General features: G+C 38.4%; 1 protein-coding gene across 1 annotated transcript in view; it reads left to right on the top strand.

Annotated features, from left to right (window-relative positions):
* SLC16A10 (solute carrier family 16 member 10) overlaps positions 1-21,211 on the top strand; it is a 145,020-nt gene that overhangs the window by 79,813 nt on the left and 43,996 nt on the right. Inside the window, exons 2-3 of the mRNA XM_039467503.2 lie at positions 12,637-12,781; positions 17,490-17,943. Of these exons, the coding sequence (XP_039323437.1) occupies positions 12,637-12,781; positions 17,490-17,943 (599 nt within the window). The remainder of the gene's footprint in view (positions 1-12,636; positions 12,782-17,489; positions 17,944-21,211) is intronic.

The raw sequence follows: 21,211 nt of genomic DNA, 5'->3' as shown, positions 1-21,211 counted from the left end.
TACAAAATCTAGAATCTTTAAAGATAGCTCATTGGGAGGCCGAGGCAGGTGGATCACGAGGTCGAGAGATCGAGACCATCCTGGTCAACATGGTGAAACCCCGTCTCTACTTAAAAAAAAAAAAAAAATACAAGAAATTAGCTGGACATGGTGGCGCGTGCCTGTAATCCCAGCTACTCAGGAGGCTGAGGCAGGAGAATTGCCTGAGCCCAGGAGGCAGAGGTTGCAGTGAGCCGAGATTGGGCCATTGCACTCCAGCCTGGGTAACAAGAGCGAAACTCTGTCTCAAAAAAAAAAAAAAAAAAAAAAAAGATAACTCAGAGAAAGGAATATTTAAGAAAGGAAGCTAGAAGTTGTCATGGAGGGGAAGAGAATCAGCAAATAATAAAAGTCACACAGATATTAGCCAGAAAGTACTCATTCCCTAAGCCAGGATTGAACCTGGGCTGCCATTGTAAAATGGCAGAGACCAAAGGAAAGTACTGCTATGTGGTTACAAGGTCAAGTTCCCAAGGACATAAAACAAGATGGAGGCCTCTTTCAGTTTTTTTTCCCTCAGAGACCTGTAGCAAAGTTTGTAACTGACCAGTTTGCAGGGCTGGCTTGAACAGTGGGCTTATGGTCCTAGGCCCGTGTTCTATTCTGACTTCCCCCTTATGACAAAACTATCCAGAAAGACACACAAAGCACACCAGATTGGCTACAGTTTAAGATTAGCCCCACAAATCCCTTTTTCCACTAATCAAAACTTGACAGAAGAGTAAACAGTGATTTTTGTCATTCCTTTTACTGGTTTGCACAGGGAGAAAGAGGCCAGAAGTCTGACTGGTAAGAACTTTTGCCCTTCTGCTGGCATGTCAGGCTTCTGGGTTCCCTTCTCAATCCAATTTTAACCCAAGCAGTTTAAGGTTTGGGGAAATTAAACTTTTCTCAATTTAGGGGATGCATCCAAGGGTAGTGTCCTGTGGTACAGGGACACAACTAACCATCCATGAAGAGAAACAGAGGAGGAAAAAGAAGGCATTTATTTCAAAAGAGTCCCAGTGATTCAGGATGCATTCAAAAGAAGTACAGGCTGAAGATGGCGGGTTGCCCATCTGGAAAGAGGGGAAAAAGGTGTCCTTTAGTTCCTTTCTCTTCCCAGCATATATCTAGGGTACACGAGGGAAAGAAAAGGTGTTCCCTTTCTTCCATCCTCATATCTCTCAGTCCCAGCAACCTTGGCAGGCGCTGCCCATGAGTGCCAGCACAGCTTTTATCTGTGTGGAACAGGGAGGCCTAGAGGAGTTATCCATACTCACCTACATGCTGCCTATCCTCCTTGCTGTTGGTAACCTTTGAGTTTCCTAGACTTCATTTATGCCATAGATACAAGCATGGCCTCATTCCATGAAGGAGGGGTTTAAACTGCAAGAATTAGTCCTACTCATCTGTGCTATGTTCCTTGACTTTTGTTGCCATCTGCTTCTGGATCCCCCAGATCCAGTTTTTCTTTCTAGGGCTTCAACCCAAGGCTTGAAATTTAGTTTGGGACAAAAAGTTGCCTCAGGAGGGTGAATGGAATCATTAAGTTAGGAAGTCCCATGAATTGGGGTCCTGGCCTAGTAAGATACTTCCAAAAGACAAAAAAAAAAAAAAAAAGGCAACAAAAAACAAACAAAAAAAACCCCTTGCATAGAAAGTTCCCTGTATTCTCAGGGCTGTATTTAACTCCTGATATTATGGAGAAGAGACAAAAAACAGCTTGAGTACAAGAAGGGGAAAGCACCTGGGTGAAAAAGCCTCTTGCTCTATGCAAATGGATTCCTTCAACAAGGAAATAAACAAAAGACACTTCTAACTGCTGCATCCTCCTTTTCTCTAAGAACAGATGGAAACTGCATTGTTCTGAAATGCATATCTGATCGCTGGGCCAAATGCTCATTCTACCCAGTAATATCTCTGTAATTTGCAACAACATTCTTAACATTGTAAAAGAAGAGATAGGTGCTATGACAGGCCCCCCCCACCCCACTCCCCACTAAAAGAAGGAAAATGCCATAGAAAAAAACTGGATTGGAACAAGGCTGACACTCCCAACCCTTGAGAGCCATGGGGTGACGGGTGGGTGTCAGGGTCCTCTCCAGCATACTGTCCTCTGTAGTTGCACTATTCGCTATTAGTTGGCTCACCAGAGGTTTGGTGCTTCATCTGATCTGCCTTCAGCAAAAGTCTGAGGACAAGAAGCCTTGGAAATGGAAGTCCACATTTACTCACCCTTCAGGGATCCTGGGTAAGCCCTGAGACTGGGATTACAGCTGTGAGCCATCACACCTGCCTTTCAATATTTCCTTCTAGAAGTTTTATAGTTTTCAGTTTTACATTTACATTTAAGTTCTATGATCCATCTTGAGGTAATGTTTTATATGGTGTAAGGTAGGGATCAAATTTCATTGCTTCATGTATTTTTAAAGCTCTGTTATTAGGTATATATACATTTATAAATGTTATTGTTTCCCAACGCCTTGACACTTTTACCATTATGAAGTATTTCTCCTCATTTCTAATAATACTTTTTGTCTCAAAAGCTGTCTTGTCTAATATTAGTATAGCCACGTTAGACTTTTAGGGCTACTAACTTGTGATATCTTTTCTATCTTTTTATTTTTAACTTATTTAACTTTGAATTTAAAGTGTATCTCTAAACAGGATATAATTAGTTCTTATGTCTTTATCCAGTCAGACAATCTTTGCCATTTGATTAGAGTCTTTAGTCTATTTAGTCTATTTTTATTTAATGTAAAAATTGATATGGTCATATCAATTTAGGTCTTTTTAAATTTAATGACCTTTAAGTCAATTTTTATTTAATGTAATAATTGATTCTTGGAGTATATTTGAATTCAGTTGCTGACCAAAAAAAAGGAAAAAAAATGATATGGCCTTATCATTTATGTCTGCCATTTTGCTGTTTGTTTTCTATTTGTCTCATCTACCTTTTGTTCTTCTGTTCCTTCTTTTCTGCCTGCCTTTGCATTAATCAAATAATTTTTAGTAATCAATTTTAATTCTTTGATTGTCTTGTAGCTATATCTCTGTGCATAATTTTTAGTGCTTTCTTTGAGTATTACAATATGCATTTTTAAGCCATTCCAATCTATTTTAAGTTAATACAGAATTCAGGTAAAATATAGGAGCCCTGTAATAGTATATACCCATTTACATCCATCTTTAATGCTGTCATATATTTGTTTATTATAACATCTATATATAGTGTTATAGTTTTTCTTTAAACAGTAGTTATCCTTATAAAGAAATTATAAGGAAAAGTGTGTATCTGTGTTAATCTTTCCTTTGGACCCAAGTTGCCAACTGGTGTCATTTCTCTTCAGCCTAAAGAACTTTCTTTAAAATTTTTCTAGTGTAAATTTTCCAGTGAGAAATTCTCTCCATTTAAAAAATCTTTATTTTGCCTTCATTTTTGAAGGCTAGTTTAGCTGGATATAGAATTCTTGGTTGATATTTTCCCCCCACTTTCAGCATTGTCAATGTGAAAGTTCCAATGTCTTCTGTCCCTCGTTATTTACAAGAGTCTACCTGTTAATGGTATCATCGTTCTCTCTAGATATATTATTTTTGTCCGCTTTCAGAATTTTCCTTTTGGCATTCAGCAATTTGATTATGATGAGCTTAGGAGTCATTTTCTTAGTGTTTATCCTGCTGGGGGGTGGTCTTTGAACTTCTTGGATCTATAAGTTAAAGTTTTTCACACAATTTCCAGTTTTTATTTTGGGCCATTATTTCTTTTTGTTTGTTTGCTTTTTACAATGTCTTACCCTGTCATCTAGGCTGTAGTACAGTGGTGTAATCATAGCTCACTAAAGCCTCAACCTCCCAAGCTCAAGTGATCCTCCCCTCAGCTTCCTGAGTAGTTGGGATCACAGGTACATGCTATCACACCTAGCTTATTTTTTTTCCTTTGTAAAGATTAAGTCTCATTATTTTGCTTAGTCCAGTCTTGAATTTCTGGGCTCAAATGATCCTCCTGCCTTGGCTTCTCAAAGTGCTGGGATTATAAGCATGAGCCACTGTGCCCAGCCCCATTATTTATTCAAAATGATCCACATTTCTTTTTAGAGTTCCATAGGTTTCTTAAGATTTAGTTAATTTTGTTTAATACTATTCTCTCACAGTGAGACAGGATTTGCAATGTGAGCTCAGGCCAGCTATCTTTAGATTGAATAATTTCTTTAGATTGAGTAATCTCTATCTCTAATACTTCATCCTTCAAAAGTATGACTGAAAAATGCATTCAGTAGTTATCTGTAATAGGGTTTGCATGACCACTTTATTCCAGTGCCATAAAAAGAAGTTGATTAGCAAATATTTTTAAAGCCACTCTTAAGTGAAATATAACTACCAGTAAAATGTAACTTTAGGATGGCAATAAAATGGTCAAGGCAAGAGTACAATCTATTCACTCCTGAATTTTTGTATAGTTTCCAGACAGCTTCATGCCCCAGGAATTACTGGAACTTTAGTAAATAATATTTTGTCTTAATATCAGTTTTGGATACTGTTATTTTATACAATTTATAGCTATTATACCAATATTGAGTTATAACAGAGTAAAGATATCAATATATTTCAAAAGTATGACTGAAAAATGCATTCAGTAGGTTCACTTAGCAGATTGGAGATGAAAGATAAGAAAGATCTGGGAACTTTGAAGACAGAAATTACTCAATCTTTAGATACCTAGTTTTCATCTCTAGAATTTTCTCTTTTTTTATAGTTTACATTTTGTTGTTGAGATTCCCTATCTCTTCACTCAGTAAGATCACTTCTCATCTTTTTTATTGTTATTATTATTATTATTATTATTATTATTATTTTGAGACAGTCTCCTTCTGTCACCAGGTTGAAGTGCAGTGGTACGATCTCGGCTCACTGCAACCTCTGCCTCCCAGGTTTAAGCAATTCTGCCTCAGCCTCCCGAGTAGCTGGGACTACAGGTGCAAGCCACCATGCCCAGCTAATTTTTGTATTTTTAGTAGAGATGAAGTTTCACCATGTTGGCCAGGATGGTCTCAATCTTCTGACCTCGTGATCGGCCTGCCTTGGCCTCCCGAAGTGCTGGGATTACAGGTGTGAACCACTGCGCCCGGCCTTTAATTCTTTGAAAAATATTATTTTCTAATTCGTCTAACATATTTATAATAGAAACTTTGAAATCTTTGTTTGCTAAATTGAACAGCTGAGCCCATTCAGAATCTATTTTTATTGATTGGCTATATTTTTGCATGCCTCAGAATTTTTGGTTGAAACTTGAACGTGTAGATAATATTTTGAAATAACTCTGATTCCATTTTGTTAATCCAAGGATTATTTTTTGTTCCTAGCAGATAACTTGCTGGACCTCACGTTGCAAATCCTGTCTCACTATGGCATGCAGCAGCTGATATCTCTGCTTTGTTCTTACAACTTTCAGATGCTGCTTTTCTTGATTCTGGCTTCTGTACAGTCTACCGAGCACCTGCACATTTCATTGGCCCTCAAGAAAGCCCACAACTTTGTAATTCTTTTTACAACTATAGCTTTTCAAACTCTCTCCCAATTTCAATCAGGTTTTAAGATATTTTCTAATATGTTTAAATAGTTTTGTTTAGCCCAGACTTAATAATAGTAGGGTTAGCATGACCAGTTTATTCCAATGCCATTAACAGAAGTTGATTACCAAATATTTTTAAAGCCACTCCTAAGTGCAATATAACTGCCAAATAACTTTTAGGATGGTAGTAAAATGGTCGAGGCAGGAGTACAGTCTACCCATTCCTGAATTTTTGTATAGCTGCCAGACAGCTTCATGCTCCAGGAGTTACGGGGACATTGCTAAATAATATTAACACTTTGCATTTTAGTCTCAGTTTTGCATTCTATTATTTTATTATAATTTAAGGCTATTAGATCGATATTGGTTATTACAGAGTATAGATAATCTTGAAAGAGGCCAAGATGGAGTGGAAACACAGGTTGGGTCTACCAAAGGGCAGAAAACTATTTATTAACCTTTAACTACAGTAAATCTTCCCTTTGGGTGATTTTATTTGTAAATACTTTGCCCTTGCAACCATTTATATCTGGATAATTACAACACCTTTGCTTTATTTAGCATGCAGGACCATCTTCTTAAATATTAAACCTAACCGCTTTGAGTGATTTGTATCCTGCTTTTGTCATACACTTAGAGCTTTGGGGTTTTTTTGTTTGTTTGTTTGTTTGTTTGTTTTCTCAGAGTGGTGTTAGGAAACAAATAGAGTCTGGATGGGGAAATTGAAAAGCTTCCTGGTATTTTTCTGTAAAAAGATTTCTTAACTTAGATTCCTGGATGTGTCTATGATGTCAAACTTACACACATATTCAAATGAGAATATACAAGCACATTCTAAAGCCTTTCTTATACATTTTTGGCATCTATGTCTCCTAAGACACAGGACATTCTATCTGGTATTCTGATTGGACCACTTTTGTATATGCTACTAGATTGAAAATTATTGGAAGGTAGAGACATCTCTTACTTGCTTTTATATTTCCAACATCCTGGGATAGAGCCTAGAACGTTGAAGAACACTAAAATTTTAATAGCGTAACTGAAAAGCAGGTTGGTTCCTCATTGCATGTAGAGTCCAATTAACAAGAGCAAGTTCTGATACAAAGAAGTGTATTTATTTCAAAGCTAGCTTAGGGAGAGAGGTACAAAGTATCCTGCCTTTAAATGTGCCACTTCACCTTTGGAGCAAAAAGTGGGCATTTTTATAAGGTAGGAGAGGAAAGGAGCAAGGTCAAGGGTCCCTCTGCTACTGGGCAGTTACCTGAGTTGGCTCCTTCTTGGGCAGAGGTAAGTCATAAAAGTGGCCAAGTGGGCATGAGTTCTGAGACAGCCCTGTGGAGGTGAGAGTTCCACGGGGGCATGCTCTGGTCTCCAAATCAACTGTCAACTTTCAAGGAGAGATCCTGGTGGTGGGGGGCAGGGGATAATATATGTTATGAAGTCCTATGTGGGTGTTTTGTAGAAGGAATAGAGGGACTAGGGCTTGATTGCATTTTTATTTATTTATTTTTAGAGACAAGGTCTTGCTCTGTTGCCCAGGCTGGAGTGCAGCAGCACTATCATATCTTACTGCAGCCTCAAACTCCTGGGCTCCAGAGAGCCTCCTGCCTCAGCCTTCCAAGTAGTTAGGACTACTGTTGTGTGCTACCATGCCCAGCTAGTTTTTAAAGTTGTTTTTGTTTGTTTGTTTGTTTTTAGAGACAGGGTCTTGCTTTGTTGCCCAGGCTGGGCTTAAACTCCTGGCTTCAAGTATTCCTTCTACCTCATCCTCCCAAAGTGCTGGGATTACACACATGAGCCACTGTTCCTGGTCTAGTTTGCTTTTTTTTTTTTGAGGCGGAGTTTCGCTCTTGTTACCCAGGCTGGAGTGCAACGGCGCGATCTTGGCTCACCGCAACCTCCACCTCCTGGATTCAGGCAATTCTCCTGCCTCAGCCTCCTGAGTAGCTGGGATTACAGGCACATGCCACCATGCCCAGCTAATTTTTAGTATTTTTAGTAGAGATGGGGTTTCACCATGTTGACCAGGATGGTCTCGATCTCTTGACCTCGTGATCCACCCGCCTCGGCCTCCCAAAGTGCTGGGATTACAGGCTTGAGCCACCGCGCCCGGCCCCTAGTTTGCATTTTTAAGATAAAATTTTTGCCATGCTGGATATATTAGAGTAACTATTATGTACTTCAGTTTCTCAATTGTTAAATGAACTTATTAGAAATACTACCTTATAGAATTTTGAGGATTAAATGAAATAATCTTCTGAGCACAACAAATATATCATCAGCACAACAGCTAGCTCTGTTGAGTCTTTATTATTATAACAGTAGTAATAGACTTGGAAGGCGTGAAAGAGAACAAGAGTCCATTTTATTTTTGCGGCATATGTACAATAGCTCATTAAGATCCTGGATTATTTAGATGCCATGTTAAAACTTGACAAAAACTAGAAATGTTGTGAGTGTGCAATAGCAGATAATAACTAATTCATTTATTAATTCTTGAATTTGATATTCAGAAAACAGACTTAACTTCATCTATTGCCAGTTATTGTCACAGAATCTATTGGAATTTCCGTTAGGGCACTACAGTATAGTAGTGTGACTTTCAAAAGTGAGATATTTTATGTGGCTTTTTAAAGTAGATTTCCAAAGGCTCTAAAACACATGACAAGGATATTATGAGTCAGGAATAGCGTTTTGTGAGGACTCTTGAGAAAACGTTGCTGTGTCCCCTCCACCATGGTATAAGTGGAGGTTACTCTCACTTGTTCTCCTACTTGGGATCTCTCTTTGTTCTCTCACTTGGTATCAAGTGAGAGGGGCTTGAGAGGGACCACTTAAGAGATTTAAAATTCTCCCCAGTTGCAGGTAACAGAGGAGGACCAGGGTCTGACTCTTCAAGACATCCAACAAGGATGGGCTGGCTTACTGTTTCCACAGAAAGAACTATACTAAAGGTGGCTGTGTTGAATTTGCCTATACTGCAGCCTTTGTCAGGGCAAAGGAAGTATATTTCCTGCAGGTTAGAGGTGGGCCTAGTGGAGGACAGGGGTAACTGGAGTTTGACTCCTGTTCCAATAGATGCCTAAAAGAGCAGTGAGGTTTCAACAGTGAGTCTTTTGAATTACAGCCAAAAAGCCAGGAGAAGAACGAATTATCTAAGTCAGCGGAGCAATGGCCAGAAGGAATTCTGAGGTGAGATCTGAATAACCCATGAAAGTGCATCTGAGAAAAAAGAGTTAGCTTCAAACATCAGCAGACAGGTCTTTTGGCAGGAAGGCCCAGGTTGGTATCTTTTTGCCTTTCTTCCCCAGCCTCCCTGTCTCCCATGCCTATCTTGGAAAGATCTGACAGCTAGGGTTGGGAAAAGTCCTGGAAGAGAAGAGAAGAGAAGCATCTGATTTCATTCCCTTCCCAGCTTCCCTGGGGCTGGGGAAAAGATTTGATTAACTTGTAAAGATTGGTTTGTTATCTAAAATGACCATAGGCCTTTCTGTATTTTTACATTGGCCGAAAGAATCAAATGAGCCTGCTGAAGTGGTCATCTAGTGACAAAGGAAATTTTTTCCCCACTGAATAAATTTTAAGAAGACAGTCAAGACAAGAAGCTGTACTTGATTATATCCTGTTAGTGGTTATTCAATAGACATATAAGTCTGTAATTTTTAATATTTGGTATAGCAGTAGATTGAAATCCACAGTAATTTACAAAAATCTGTGCAGTGGTTTTCTTTCCTTTTCTTTCTTTCTTTCTTTTTCTTTTTTTTTTTTTTGGAGATGGAATCTCATTCTGTTCCCGAGGTTGGAGTACAGTAGAGCAACCTTGGCTCACTGCGGCTGCCACCTCCCAGGTTCAAGCAATTCTTGTGCCTCAGCCTCCTGAGTACCTGGGATTACAGGCATGAGCCACCACGACCAGATAATTTTTGTATTTTTAGTAGAGATGTGGTTTCTCCATGTTGGCTAGGCTGGTCTTGATCCTGACCTCAGGTGATCTGCCTGCCTCGCCTCCTAAAGTGCTAGGATTGCAGGTGTGAGCCACCAGGCCTGGCCAAGGTATTTTTTCTTGAAAATACCTTCACTCATGTAAGCAATATATGCAACATAAGAATATGCTTTTGGTTTCTTGATGTGGCTAGTATTTAGTGTTGGCCCCTTAATTATAAAAGTGCCTTTATCTAAAAGTAGATGTTAGTTGTCAGGCAATGTTCACTGTAAAAAATAAATAAATACAAAATAAAAGTAGATGTTAGGATGTTTTATTCTAGCCTGCCTAGTATTTGTATTAGATTGTTTCTTAAATATAATAGGTGTCTAAATTTTTTGAATGGGATTAAATTATTAGAAATTAGTAAAATTTTTATATAAGGTAGTAGACTAAAAAATTCTTACTAGGCTGGGTGTGCTGGCTCACTACTATAATGCCAGCAATTTGGGAGGCCAAGGTCAGCCAATCCCTTTAGCCCAGGAGTTTGAGGCCAGCCTGGGCAACATGGCAAAATCTTGTCTCTACAGAAAATACAAAAATTAGCTAGTGTGATGGCACATGCCTGTAGTCCCAGCTACTCAGGAGCCTTAGGTGGGAAGATGAGTTGAGCCCAGAAGGCAGAGGTTGCGGTGAGCCAAGATTGCATCAGAGCACTACAGCCTGGGTGACACAGTGAGATCCTGTCTCATTAAAAAAAAGAAAATTTAACTTGTCTCAAGCAGTCCCATATTGTAAAGTTCTTCATGTCTTGGTTGGATTATACTAATTTATTTGGCCAATCAGCTGCTTCCTACTGTGTACTTCTGAATCCCTATCACCACCATCTGCGTCAAGATGACAGTGTTTACACAGTCTCTTCATTGTAATTTAAGATTATAGTCTGCTTTCTGGTGAGGGAAGAAATGAAATAGAAATATGGCTGACTGACTGGGCCATGGCTCATGCCTGCAATCCCAGCACTTTGGAGGCTAAGGTGGGAGGACTGCTGGAAGCCAGGAGTAGCCAGGACCAGCTTGAGTAACAAACGGAGACCCTGTCTCTACAAAAGAAACACAAAAAAAGAAATATAACTGACTAAAATACATATAATTTTTATAATAATTTAAAATATAAGAAAGCAAAAAATTATTGGGCTCAAGGCAGGCAATCACTTAACCCCAAGAGTTCAAGACCATCCTGGGCAACATGGTGAAACCTTGTTTCTACAAAAAACACAAAAATTAGCCAGGCATGGTGGTGCATACCTGTGGTTCCAGCTGTTTAGAAGATTGTGGTGGGAAGATTGCTTGAGCCTAGGCTGCTGAGATAGCAGTGAGCTGAGATTGCACCACTGCACTCCAGCCTGGGCAATGGAGCAAGACCCTTTCTAAAAAAAAAAAATGCAAAAAATTATTAGTATGGTAAAGCTTCATTTGGACTTAATGAAATTCTTTACTAAGAAATGATCATTTGCATAGGGCTTAACTTGCTTTACTAAGAAAATAGAGTAGTATGTAAGGAGACTTCCAGAGCTGCATGTGCTTATGTACCAGATGCTGAGGTTTATATACATTTTCTCTAATCCTAACAATTCTGGAAAGGTATGTGTTTGATCCATTTTCAAGATAAGAAAACTCATTCAGAGGGGAAGTAACTTGACCAAAGATATGTTGTAGTCAGAGCTGGGACCATGACTCATGTCTGTTTTTTCCACAGCCCATTTTCACTTAGGTTCCATTAGTTTATTACGCTTTTTTAGAAGAATTTACAGACTTGATATCCTCAATGAAGTCAGATCACTCATTTCTTTGGCATAAAATTATGATTATTTGTATTTAATATTTCATTCGTTCTTGTTGGTTTTCATATGGAATATTACTTCTGAGTCTTAATTTTTTATTGTGAAATATACGTTCAGAAAAGAAGATTTAACATGTGTGGTTTTATAAACATTTATAAAATAAATACACAGTGTCTATTATCCAGGTCAGCAAATGTTCTACTGGTATATGAGTCAATTTCCACGGCAAAAAACTAAGCTTAGGCACGATGCACATGATCACTCCTTTTTTTTTTTTTTTTTTTTTTCTTCTGAGACAGAGTCTTGCCCTGTCACCCAGGCTGGAGTGCAATGGCATGATCTCGGCTCACTGCAACCTTCACCTCCTGGGTTCAAGTGATTCTCCTACTTCAGCCTCCCACGTAGCTGGGATTATAGGTGTGTGCTACTATGCCAGCTAATTTTTTTGTATTACTAGTAGAGATGGGGTTTCACCATGTTGGCCAGGCTGGTCTCGAACGCCTGACCTCATGATCCCCCCACCTCAGCCTCCCTAAGTGCTGGGATTACAGGTGTGAGCCACTGTGCCTGGCTGCACATGATCACTTCTTAACTGGTGGGTCCAAATGGTTATCATTTCCGTTATCCTGATTTCAAATGTCATTATTTCTTTGCAGTTTGACCACCTATATATACACTCCTAAATATATCTCTTTGTTTTTTCAATGAATTTTTTCCCATAGATTAGAAGTTGCTTGAAACCACAGATAGATATTGACATAGAGATTAACAGTGCTAAAGTTACAGGGGAATGTTTAATTTATTTGAAAGTACAAACCTTTCAAGACTTTGATTAAACACATAAAATTGCTATCCTGATTACAATTAGTATTAGCCATTGCGTTGAGCTATGATTTCAATCTAATTTATTCCAACTTTCCCCCTAGTTGTCAATCTGGGTAATATCTTTTCTGCATTATATTTTTCTACATCCTAGGCAACATAGTGAGATCTCATCTCTACAAGTAATTTTTTAAAAAAATTAGCCAGGCATGGTGGCATGCGCCTATAGTTCCAGCTACTTGGGAGCCTGAGGCTGGAAGATCACTTAAGCCCCAGAGGTCGAGGCTGCCGTGAGCCGTAATCATATCACTGTGCTCTAGCCTGGATGAGAGAGTGAGATCCCATCTCAAAATAACTAAAAATGAAAATGTTTCTAAATGTGTATTACGTCCAGTGGAATAAGTACAAATACAGTTTACCATGTCATAATTCCTCCCACCCTTTTCCCCTCTTTTACAGCATGGGTAGGTTCTCTCTCCATGGGAATGATTTTCTTCTGCTGTCCAATAGTCAGCGTCTTCACAGACATATTTGGTTGTCGGAAAACAGCTGTCGTGGGTGCTGCTGTTGGATTTGTTGGGCTCATGTCCAGTTCTTTTGTAAGGTAAGGACTTGGTTTTATCATGTTGCTTTTTGAAAACTGCTAGATACCTTAAAGTTTTACTTTCAGAAACTCTGCTATTTACAAGCAAAGATCCTTTTCATTTCTTAAACCTCTAAGCAGTTGACTTATAAATCAAACTGTTATCCATAGAGCATATCAGAGCTTGAGAATTTGAATGCTTTTTCTTTTAATGCCTAAGACTTGGACATCAATCAGAATGTATGTGTTTTCTGGTACATAGAAGAATGTTTCACCTTATCTTTTTCATCTACAGTATTTACATAAAAATACTAAAGGCACTCAAGTTATAACAATGAGTTATCTAAAACAGTGGCCTTAGTTTAAGATCAGCTCAGTCTGAGGCCCAAGGGTTACAGTAAGTGGTGTTTTAAAGTAGCTGTTCATAGGCTTCAAATGAATTTTTTTTGATTAATGAGACCAAAACTCTGCCATTTATTCCAACTCAGGTAGAGAATTCTTGTCGGTTCTTTAAAAAAAGAACATGCTAAAATTTTAAAATATCTGGCTGGGTGCGGTGGCTCACACCTGTAATCCCAGCACTTTGGGAGGCCGAGGTGGATAGATCACAAGGTCAGGAGATGGAGACCATCCTGGCTAACAGGGTGAAACCCCGTCTCTACTAAAAATACAAAAAAATTTGCCGGGCGTGGTGGCGTGCGCTTGTTGTCCCAGCTACTCGGGAGGCTGAGGCAGAGAATTGCTTGAATCCAGGAGGTGGAGGTTGCAGCGAGCCAAGATTGTACCACTGCACTCCAGCCTGGGCCTGGGTGACAGAGCAAGATTCTTGTCTCAAAAAATAATAATAATAATTTAAAATATCATGGCAAAATAAAGTGGTCCAAGATACCTTAGAATAAAACTTAATGTCAATGTACTTTTTGTGTATTTATTAGAATAGGGGTCTCCAGCCCCCATGTCAAGGACCGGTGCAGGTCCATGGCCTGTTAGGAAATGGGCTGCACAGCAGGAGGTGAGCTGTCGGTGAGCAAGTGAAGCTTCATCTGTATTTATAGCTGCTCCCCATCACTTGCATTACTGCCTGAGTTCTGCCTCCCATCAGATCAGTGGCGGCATTAGATTCTCATAGGAGTGCAAATCCTATTGTGAACTGCACATAGGAGGGATCTAGGTTACACTCCCCTTATGAAAATCTAAATGATCTGATGATCTGTTTTACTTTCTCCCATCACACCCAGATGTGACTGTCTAGTTGCAGAAAAACAAGCCCAGGGCTCCCACTGCTTCTACATTATGATGAGTTGTATAATTATTTCATTATGTATTACAATGTAATGGTAATAGAAACAAAGTGCACACTAAATGTAATGCACTTGTATCACCCCTAACCACCCTCCCCCGGCCTTATCCATGGAAAAAATTTTTCCTGAAACTTGTCTCTGGTGCCACAAAGATTGGGGACTGCTGTATGAGAAGAAAAGACACAATGCACTGAAGAGGGACTAACTGTAAGGAGCAGATGGGCACATAACTGTATGGAACACCTCTCCCTGCAGCTCTAGTTCTAGTAAGTTCCTTGCATTGGTAGAATAATCCTCAGTTAGAGGAACACTGACTTAATATGTAGCTCCAGCTAAGAGGAGGTGATGAAGAAGAAAACCTTTTAAGATTATTTCCATCCTTCGTCTCTACTTTAGTGGTTTATCTTCATTTCCTCTTTCCTGTCCCTAGCTATCTTCATGTTGCTTTAGTTGAAAAGCATTAATATAGTCATTAAGGAAAAATAAGTCAAATTTACATTTGACTTTTTATTTTTAAATATTTAATCAACAGAATCCTTGGCTTTACTCATTGCCACCCCCACCCGCCAACACACATCCCTTCCTCAACTCTAACGTGAGCCTCATTCTTTCATACTTTCTGCCACCTAATTTAAAAATCCTATTTGGATTTTTAAAAATTATGTTTATTTCCTGGTAGAAAATAGATAATTCGTCTTTAAAGTACATTTATTTTTTTTTCTTCTGAAATTTTTTTTAAAGAAAAAAATTTTGTTTGGAATAAGATTCTGTTTAGGTAAATCCATGAGGTTTATTTTAGCAGCAACATAATACTGTGTTATTAATGCCTCATTAGATAACTTCTTTGATCTGGAAGCGTCCAGGTACCTGTTGTCAGTACCTGTGGCCCTACCACTTTGCTGAATGTATTACAACTCCAGTTGTGGTAGAGAGGGAACTGAGAGGTAGACAGCTTATGTAATCTACTACCTAGTTTGTTAACAAAACACACATACAAAGCAATGTTTTTCAAATTTTTCTGACCACTGAGCAATAAATATTATGATACGTATTTATGATGTGACTCAGTTCTCTTTACCCTCTAAGTAAAACAAAATTTCTTGAAACCAAAATTTCCTTACTACATGTAATATTCTCATATTTTCTATTTTGTTTCATTATTTAGCCTGCTGGTCAAAGGCTACTGAAACTTGAGAGTAAGATAGAGGAGCAAGGGGAAATGTGGTATAGAGTGTGTCAGGTGGTAGGCCCTTTTTTCCTCTAGTTCCCATTCTGCCTTCTGAGGGAAAACTTTCTCCAGCACCTTAGGTCAATCACACCCAAGTTCCTTCTCGGGATCCTTTTTGCACATATGATTGGTATCTGACAGCCTTACTCATTTACACTGCACTTATTCAGCTGCCAAACTTCACGAACTGGAACCATCTGTTACTGAAGGGAAAACCTGGAAGTGAAAAGGGTTCAGCAGCAGTGAAAATGCCATCACAAAGCTCATATACCTCACTCTCTAGGAGGGAGAAGCTCTGGTTTTCCAATTGAGAGCCTTACAGTGCAGTGGTGCAACTGCATAGCAACTGATGTTCCTGATGATTCTGCTGTCAACAATATTTTTAATATACACTTTGAAGAAGGCAGAGGAACATATAATAGATGTAATTTTTTTTCTTTAAAATTGTTGAAAACAAATTAGCGCTTTAAGGAGTAAGTTACAATTATCTGGAAAACTACTTAGTTGGAAAAACTGATACAGAATGGATGAAGTATTAATTTCTGTTTTGTTCTGTGTTATATTATTATTATTTGGGATAGATGTCTTGTTTTACTAAGCAGACTGTGACTATCTTGAAGGCAGAACCACATTTTTTTTTTTTTTTTGGGGACAGGGTCTCACTGTTACCCAGGCTAGAATGCAGCTGTGTGATCATAGCTCACTGCTGCCTGGCTTCCTGGGTTCAAGCGATCCTGCTGCCTCAGCTTCCTGAGTAGCTAGGACTACAGGCACATGCCATCACACCCAGCTAATTTCAGCTAATTTTTTTTTTTAAAGTAGAGATGGGGTTTTGCTATGTTGCCAGACTGGTTTCAAGCCATCCTCCTGCCTTGGCCACCCAAAGTGCTGGGTTATAGGCATGAGCCACCATGTCTGGCTTTACTCAGACTTTTAATATTACAAGGACCAGACTTTTAATATTATTTTCCACAATGTATCTGGTACATAGTAGCTGCTTAATATGTTGGTTAAATAAAGAGTGGAGATTCAGTAAAGGGTGATCAGAGTTAGGTGAGATTAATCTGAGAAAGCCTACAAGTGACTCTTGAGCTTGATTTGAAGGTGGCACTAGCTGTGGATTAATAGAGGGGAAGGGCATCTCAGAGAGAGGATTGCCAACATGCCTTAATTTTATCAGATTCTAAAGTTCCTTATGATTACCTCAGCATGTTGCTAGACTAGCATTATTGTCCAAAATTTAATTATTAACCAACTTTATCTATCTTACTTTCTAATAAATTGTTTGCTTTTACTACTGATAGCCTTTTCAAAAAATTTTAACTAGTTTTATTCCTTTTTTTTTCTTGGGATGATCCAGATGAACTAGTTTTATTCCTTATCATAATTGCTTCAAAAAACATAATGATATGATCCTTTATCTTCCTAAGAAATATGCAATTATTTGGTTAAAATATAAGATTATTTAATCCATTATTCTTTTGACACGTGCATGGCCTTTCAATTGACAAACTGGGATCACTAAAGGAACACACTTGATTTAGTCTTTCTGCAATCAGAATATGATTTCTTGTTATCTTGCACAATACTGGGAACAGTGCATAGAGGGCGAAGGTTGGTCTACAGCCCTTAGGCCAGCAAAAATGAGGCACAACTGCTCCTCTGTGCAAATGCTCCTGAAATAACCTTGGAGAAAAAATATAAAATGCGGCCTTTTCTTTTACTACTTTTTCCTTTGTTTGGTAAGTACCTGGAAAAACTCCAAGAAATAATTAGTTTTCATAGTTAACTCTAATTGTTTAAAAACAAATGTTTCATTGAGACTAGGTTTTTGATTTGTTAGTTGAATCACTGTTGATTTTACCCTTCCTGGCACCAACCTTTATTTCTGCACTGTAGAGAACACAGTTCTTACTCAGTGCTGTGTGCGTCACCTGAGATCACAGAAAGAGGCGGCGGAACAAAATGACTAATGACCTTAATGGTTATTTTTCACACATTCAGATGAAATTAAAATATGTTTAGTGCTACATTCTTGATTTATTGTGTTTTTCCCCTCTATTTCCCCTCTATTTTCTAACTTTTATTTGTAGAAAATATGTTGATGAACAAAAATCCGCTCTTACTATAAGGTTTTATTCTACCAAGCACACAGTAAAAATATTGAAAGCTGCTTTCCATCTTTTTCATCTTTATACAGTTCCATCGAGCCTCTGTACCTTACCTATGGAATCATATTTGCCTGCGGCTGCTCCTTTGCATACCAGCCTTCATTGGTCATTTTGGGACACTATTTCAAGAAGCGCCTTGGACTGGTGAATGGCATTGTCACTGCTGGCAGCAGTGTCTTCACAATTCTGCTGCCTTTGCTCTTAAGGGTTTTGATTGACAGTGTGGGCCTCTTTTATACACTGAGGGTGCTCTGCATCTTCATGTTTGTTCTCTTTTTGGCTGGCTTTACTTACCGACCTCTTGGTTCCAGTACCAAAGATAAAGAGAGTGGAGGTAGCAGATCCTCCCTCTTTTCCAGGAGAAAGTTCAGTCCTCCAAAAAAAATTTTCAATTTTGCCATCTTCAAGGTGACAGCTTATGCAGTGTGGGCAGTTGGAATACCACTTGCACTTTTTGGATACTTTGTGCCTTATGTTCACTTGGTGAGTATGCTCCTTCACCTTCACTGATCATGAATATTATTATTTCATATAGAAAAACTTCTTTGCAGAGCAAGATAGGTCAAGTTAAAGTTGACCTCAAACATTATCCTGGTTGTAATTTGGGGATTCGTGAAATGAAAGTTCTCTCCAGAGAATGTCAACGTATCCATCAGACCACTAAACAGAGAGAGTATATTTCATAGTGTGCCTTTGGTATTTTAAACACCCTGCAAACCCAGCCAGACACGATGGTGCCTGCGTGTGGTCCCAGTTAGTAGGCTGAGGCAGGAGGATCACTTGAACCCAGGAGTTCGAATTCAGCCTAGACAACATAAAAAGACTCTACCTCTAAAAAGAAAATAAAAGTCCCTGAGCAAACACATTTTTTTTTTTTAAAAAAGGAAGTCTGAAATCTTGGAACAAATTATATTCGGTATAAAACATTTGATGGGTCTCTTTTTCTTCACATGGCTTTTATCAAGGACAAAGCTAGTGCTGAGATTTTGCTAACATCAGCAAATTGTTTTTCAACTGAAGGTTATAGAAATTAGGTAATTAGCAAAAAAACTATGACTTTGATACAAAGAAACATTACATCTACTTGTGGTACACTTTTGGGAAAATGGGAATTCTATTTAGAGGAATATCTGAGAAAAGTTACCAAATGAGGAAAGAGAGCTATGGTTTTATAGGAAATTAGGATTTCAAGTACTCAAGCAGTTTATATTATTTATTTCTATTTCAAAGGCAAAATTCAGCTTGGTAATACTGAAATAAGAATAATTAATGTCTAGGGTGGGGTTGGTGGCTCATGCCTGTAATTCCACCACTGTGGGAGGCTAATGCAGGAGTTCAAGACCAGTGTGGGCAACATAGGGAGACTTCATCCCTACCAGGGGAAAATAAAAGAAGGAAGAAGCAGTGTCTGAAGTATCTGCCCCTGGCAGCATTTGTTCAAAAGTGTTCATTATGTTTCTTCCTTTTTTCTTACTTTTGTGGCTGAAATGTATTTACAGTTCATCATAAATTATAAACAAAAATGGCATTGGCACACATATTCATATGTTTGTGAACTTGGATTTTTTTGTAACTTATAGTCTACTTTTGGAGATTTATACAATTTTTCTTTAGTTAAGAGTTTTGATGAAAGTTAGTAACAGCTCTTCAAAGAATTACCGAGCTTAAGAAATCAGCTAGTAACTGCATTATCAACATCAATTACATCAATTATTACTGTTCAGGAAGGAATTAGGACAAGGAAACATGAAGAGAGATGGTAGGAATGTCTTGCGTTTAAGAATAATTTTGATTTCTCAGTTTTCCTATTCTCTTCTTGCTAGGAGTTGAGGAGGCAAGTGGGATGAGCAACGAGGTGACATGGGAAAGGACTAGGTTTTAGTACTCTGAGCCACTTGGTATTTTCCAAAGACAGAGGTACTAAGTAAATTGACCCAAGATGTGCCTCCTGTCACACATGCAGGTACATCTTGATCTGATGTCCATTTTCATACTGTTAGGAAGGTATAGCTGAACCACCTTAAGCTAAGTTTCCTGGAATATAGATCTGTTGTGACAGGATTAACTTTACCAACCAACCTCTTTCATAGCTTCTGTAGTCAAGAAAACATTTATTGTGTCCTTTCTCAAAAACATGAGTAGAAATTCTTTTTCTCTTTTTCTTTTTTCCAGACAGGGTCTTGTTAAGTTGCTCAGGCTAGCTTTAAGCAATCCTCCTGCCTCAGCTGGGATCATCTTTAAGCAATCCTCCTGCCTCAGCTAGGTGCCATCCACCACACCCAGCTATTATTTAAAAAATTTCTCTTTGATACCACTACATGAACACACCCAGAGAAATCAATAACTCAGCTTTGCTAATACTAGACATTTACCAAAGGAAAAGTGGTAGATGACTGTCTAGTTTTTTTTTAGTTATATATTTATAATTTGTAAATTAATTTCACATGCATTACTTCATTTGACTTTCACAATAAACCAGTAAAGCAGATAAAATAAATATTAGTTCCAGTTTTACAGACTGAAAAACAGATCTAAATTAATAGAGATGTTAAGTGATTTTCCAAGAATTGCATGTCAGTGAACGGTAGAGTAGGAGTTGGTTCTCTTCTGCTGTGCTTATCTGGTAGCAAACTTAGTACACAGTCTTAATAGCATATTGGGCCATTTCCCTGGATGTGTCCGTCGTATTGGGGGGAAAATGAGTATGCCTAAAGAAATTTAATAAACATGCTATTTCTTCAGGTAAATCAAATTTCAGAGTGGAAGCTGAGTTAGACGATGTTATAGATACTTTTGTGATCAGGAGATGGCAAATCAGATGGAACACAGAACAATAAAGTCTCTGTTAACTCTGTTAATAAACCATGCCTTTTTTCTGCTCTCCCTTCTCCCAGGCATGTCTTCTTACAAAATGTGTTGGTATTTTTCATTTGGGATTTTCTCTTTCTCAACTCGTTATGGCACTGAATGCAGCACAGTAGAGGAAAGTTCAGATAGCTAACTGCCATACAGGTGTTTAAATCTCCTCTTTGGTCATGTACTGAGTTTGTCACTTTGTTGTAATTTAAGGTTTGAATTATGGATACTTCACCAGGAATGGGACACTAGTTGCCTCCTTCTACAGGGAAAAGGTGTCTCTTATCCTTCAAAAGACTAGTAAATAGATGATGTTCAATTCCTACTAAACACTTTATTGACTGTTGAGGGGACTTATATATGAGGCATAAATATTTGTTCTGAAGGAGCATAAACCTAGTACATGTAATAAAAAATGGCTATAGTTTATGAAGCACTTTTACATACATTTTCTTATTTAATATACAAAACAATGGATATCTGTGATGTATCCTGTTTATTTCATGGTTGGGAAGACTAAGGCCTTGAAAGATTAAATAACTTGCTCAGCCAGGCACAGTGGCTCACGCCTATAATCCCACCACTTTGAGAGGACGAGGTAGGAGTATCACTTGAGCCTAGCAGTTCAAGACCAGCTTGAACAACATAATGAGGTTCCACCTCTACAAAAAAATAATTTAAAAAATTAGCTGGGCATGGTGGTGCACGCCTGTGGTTCCAGTTACTTGGAAGGCTGAGGTGGAAGGATCACATGAGCCCAGGAGGTCAAAGCTGCAGTGAGCCATGATGGTGCTACTGCACTCCAGCCTGGGTGACTAAGACCCTATCTCTAAAAAAAAAAAAATTAAAAAGTGTTCTAAAGGTAGAACAGATTGAACAATTTTTAATTTATTTG

Source organism: Saimiri boliviensis, chromosome 4 (assembly GCF_048565385.1).
Source record: "Saimiri boliviensis isolate mSaiBol1 chromosome 4, mSaiBol1.pri, whole genome shotgun sequence".
Taxonomy (NCBI): domain Eukaryota; kingdom Metazoa; phylum Chordata; class Mammalia; order Primates; family Cebidae; genus Saimiri; species Saimiri boliviensis.
Note: the sequence above shows the minus strand (reverse complement) of the source record. Positions and strands in the feature narration are given on the sequence as shown.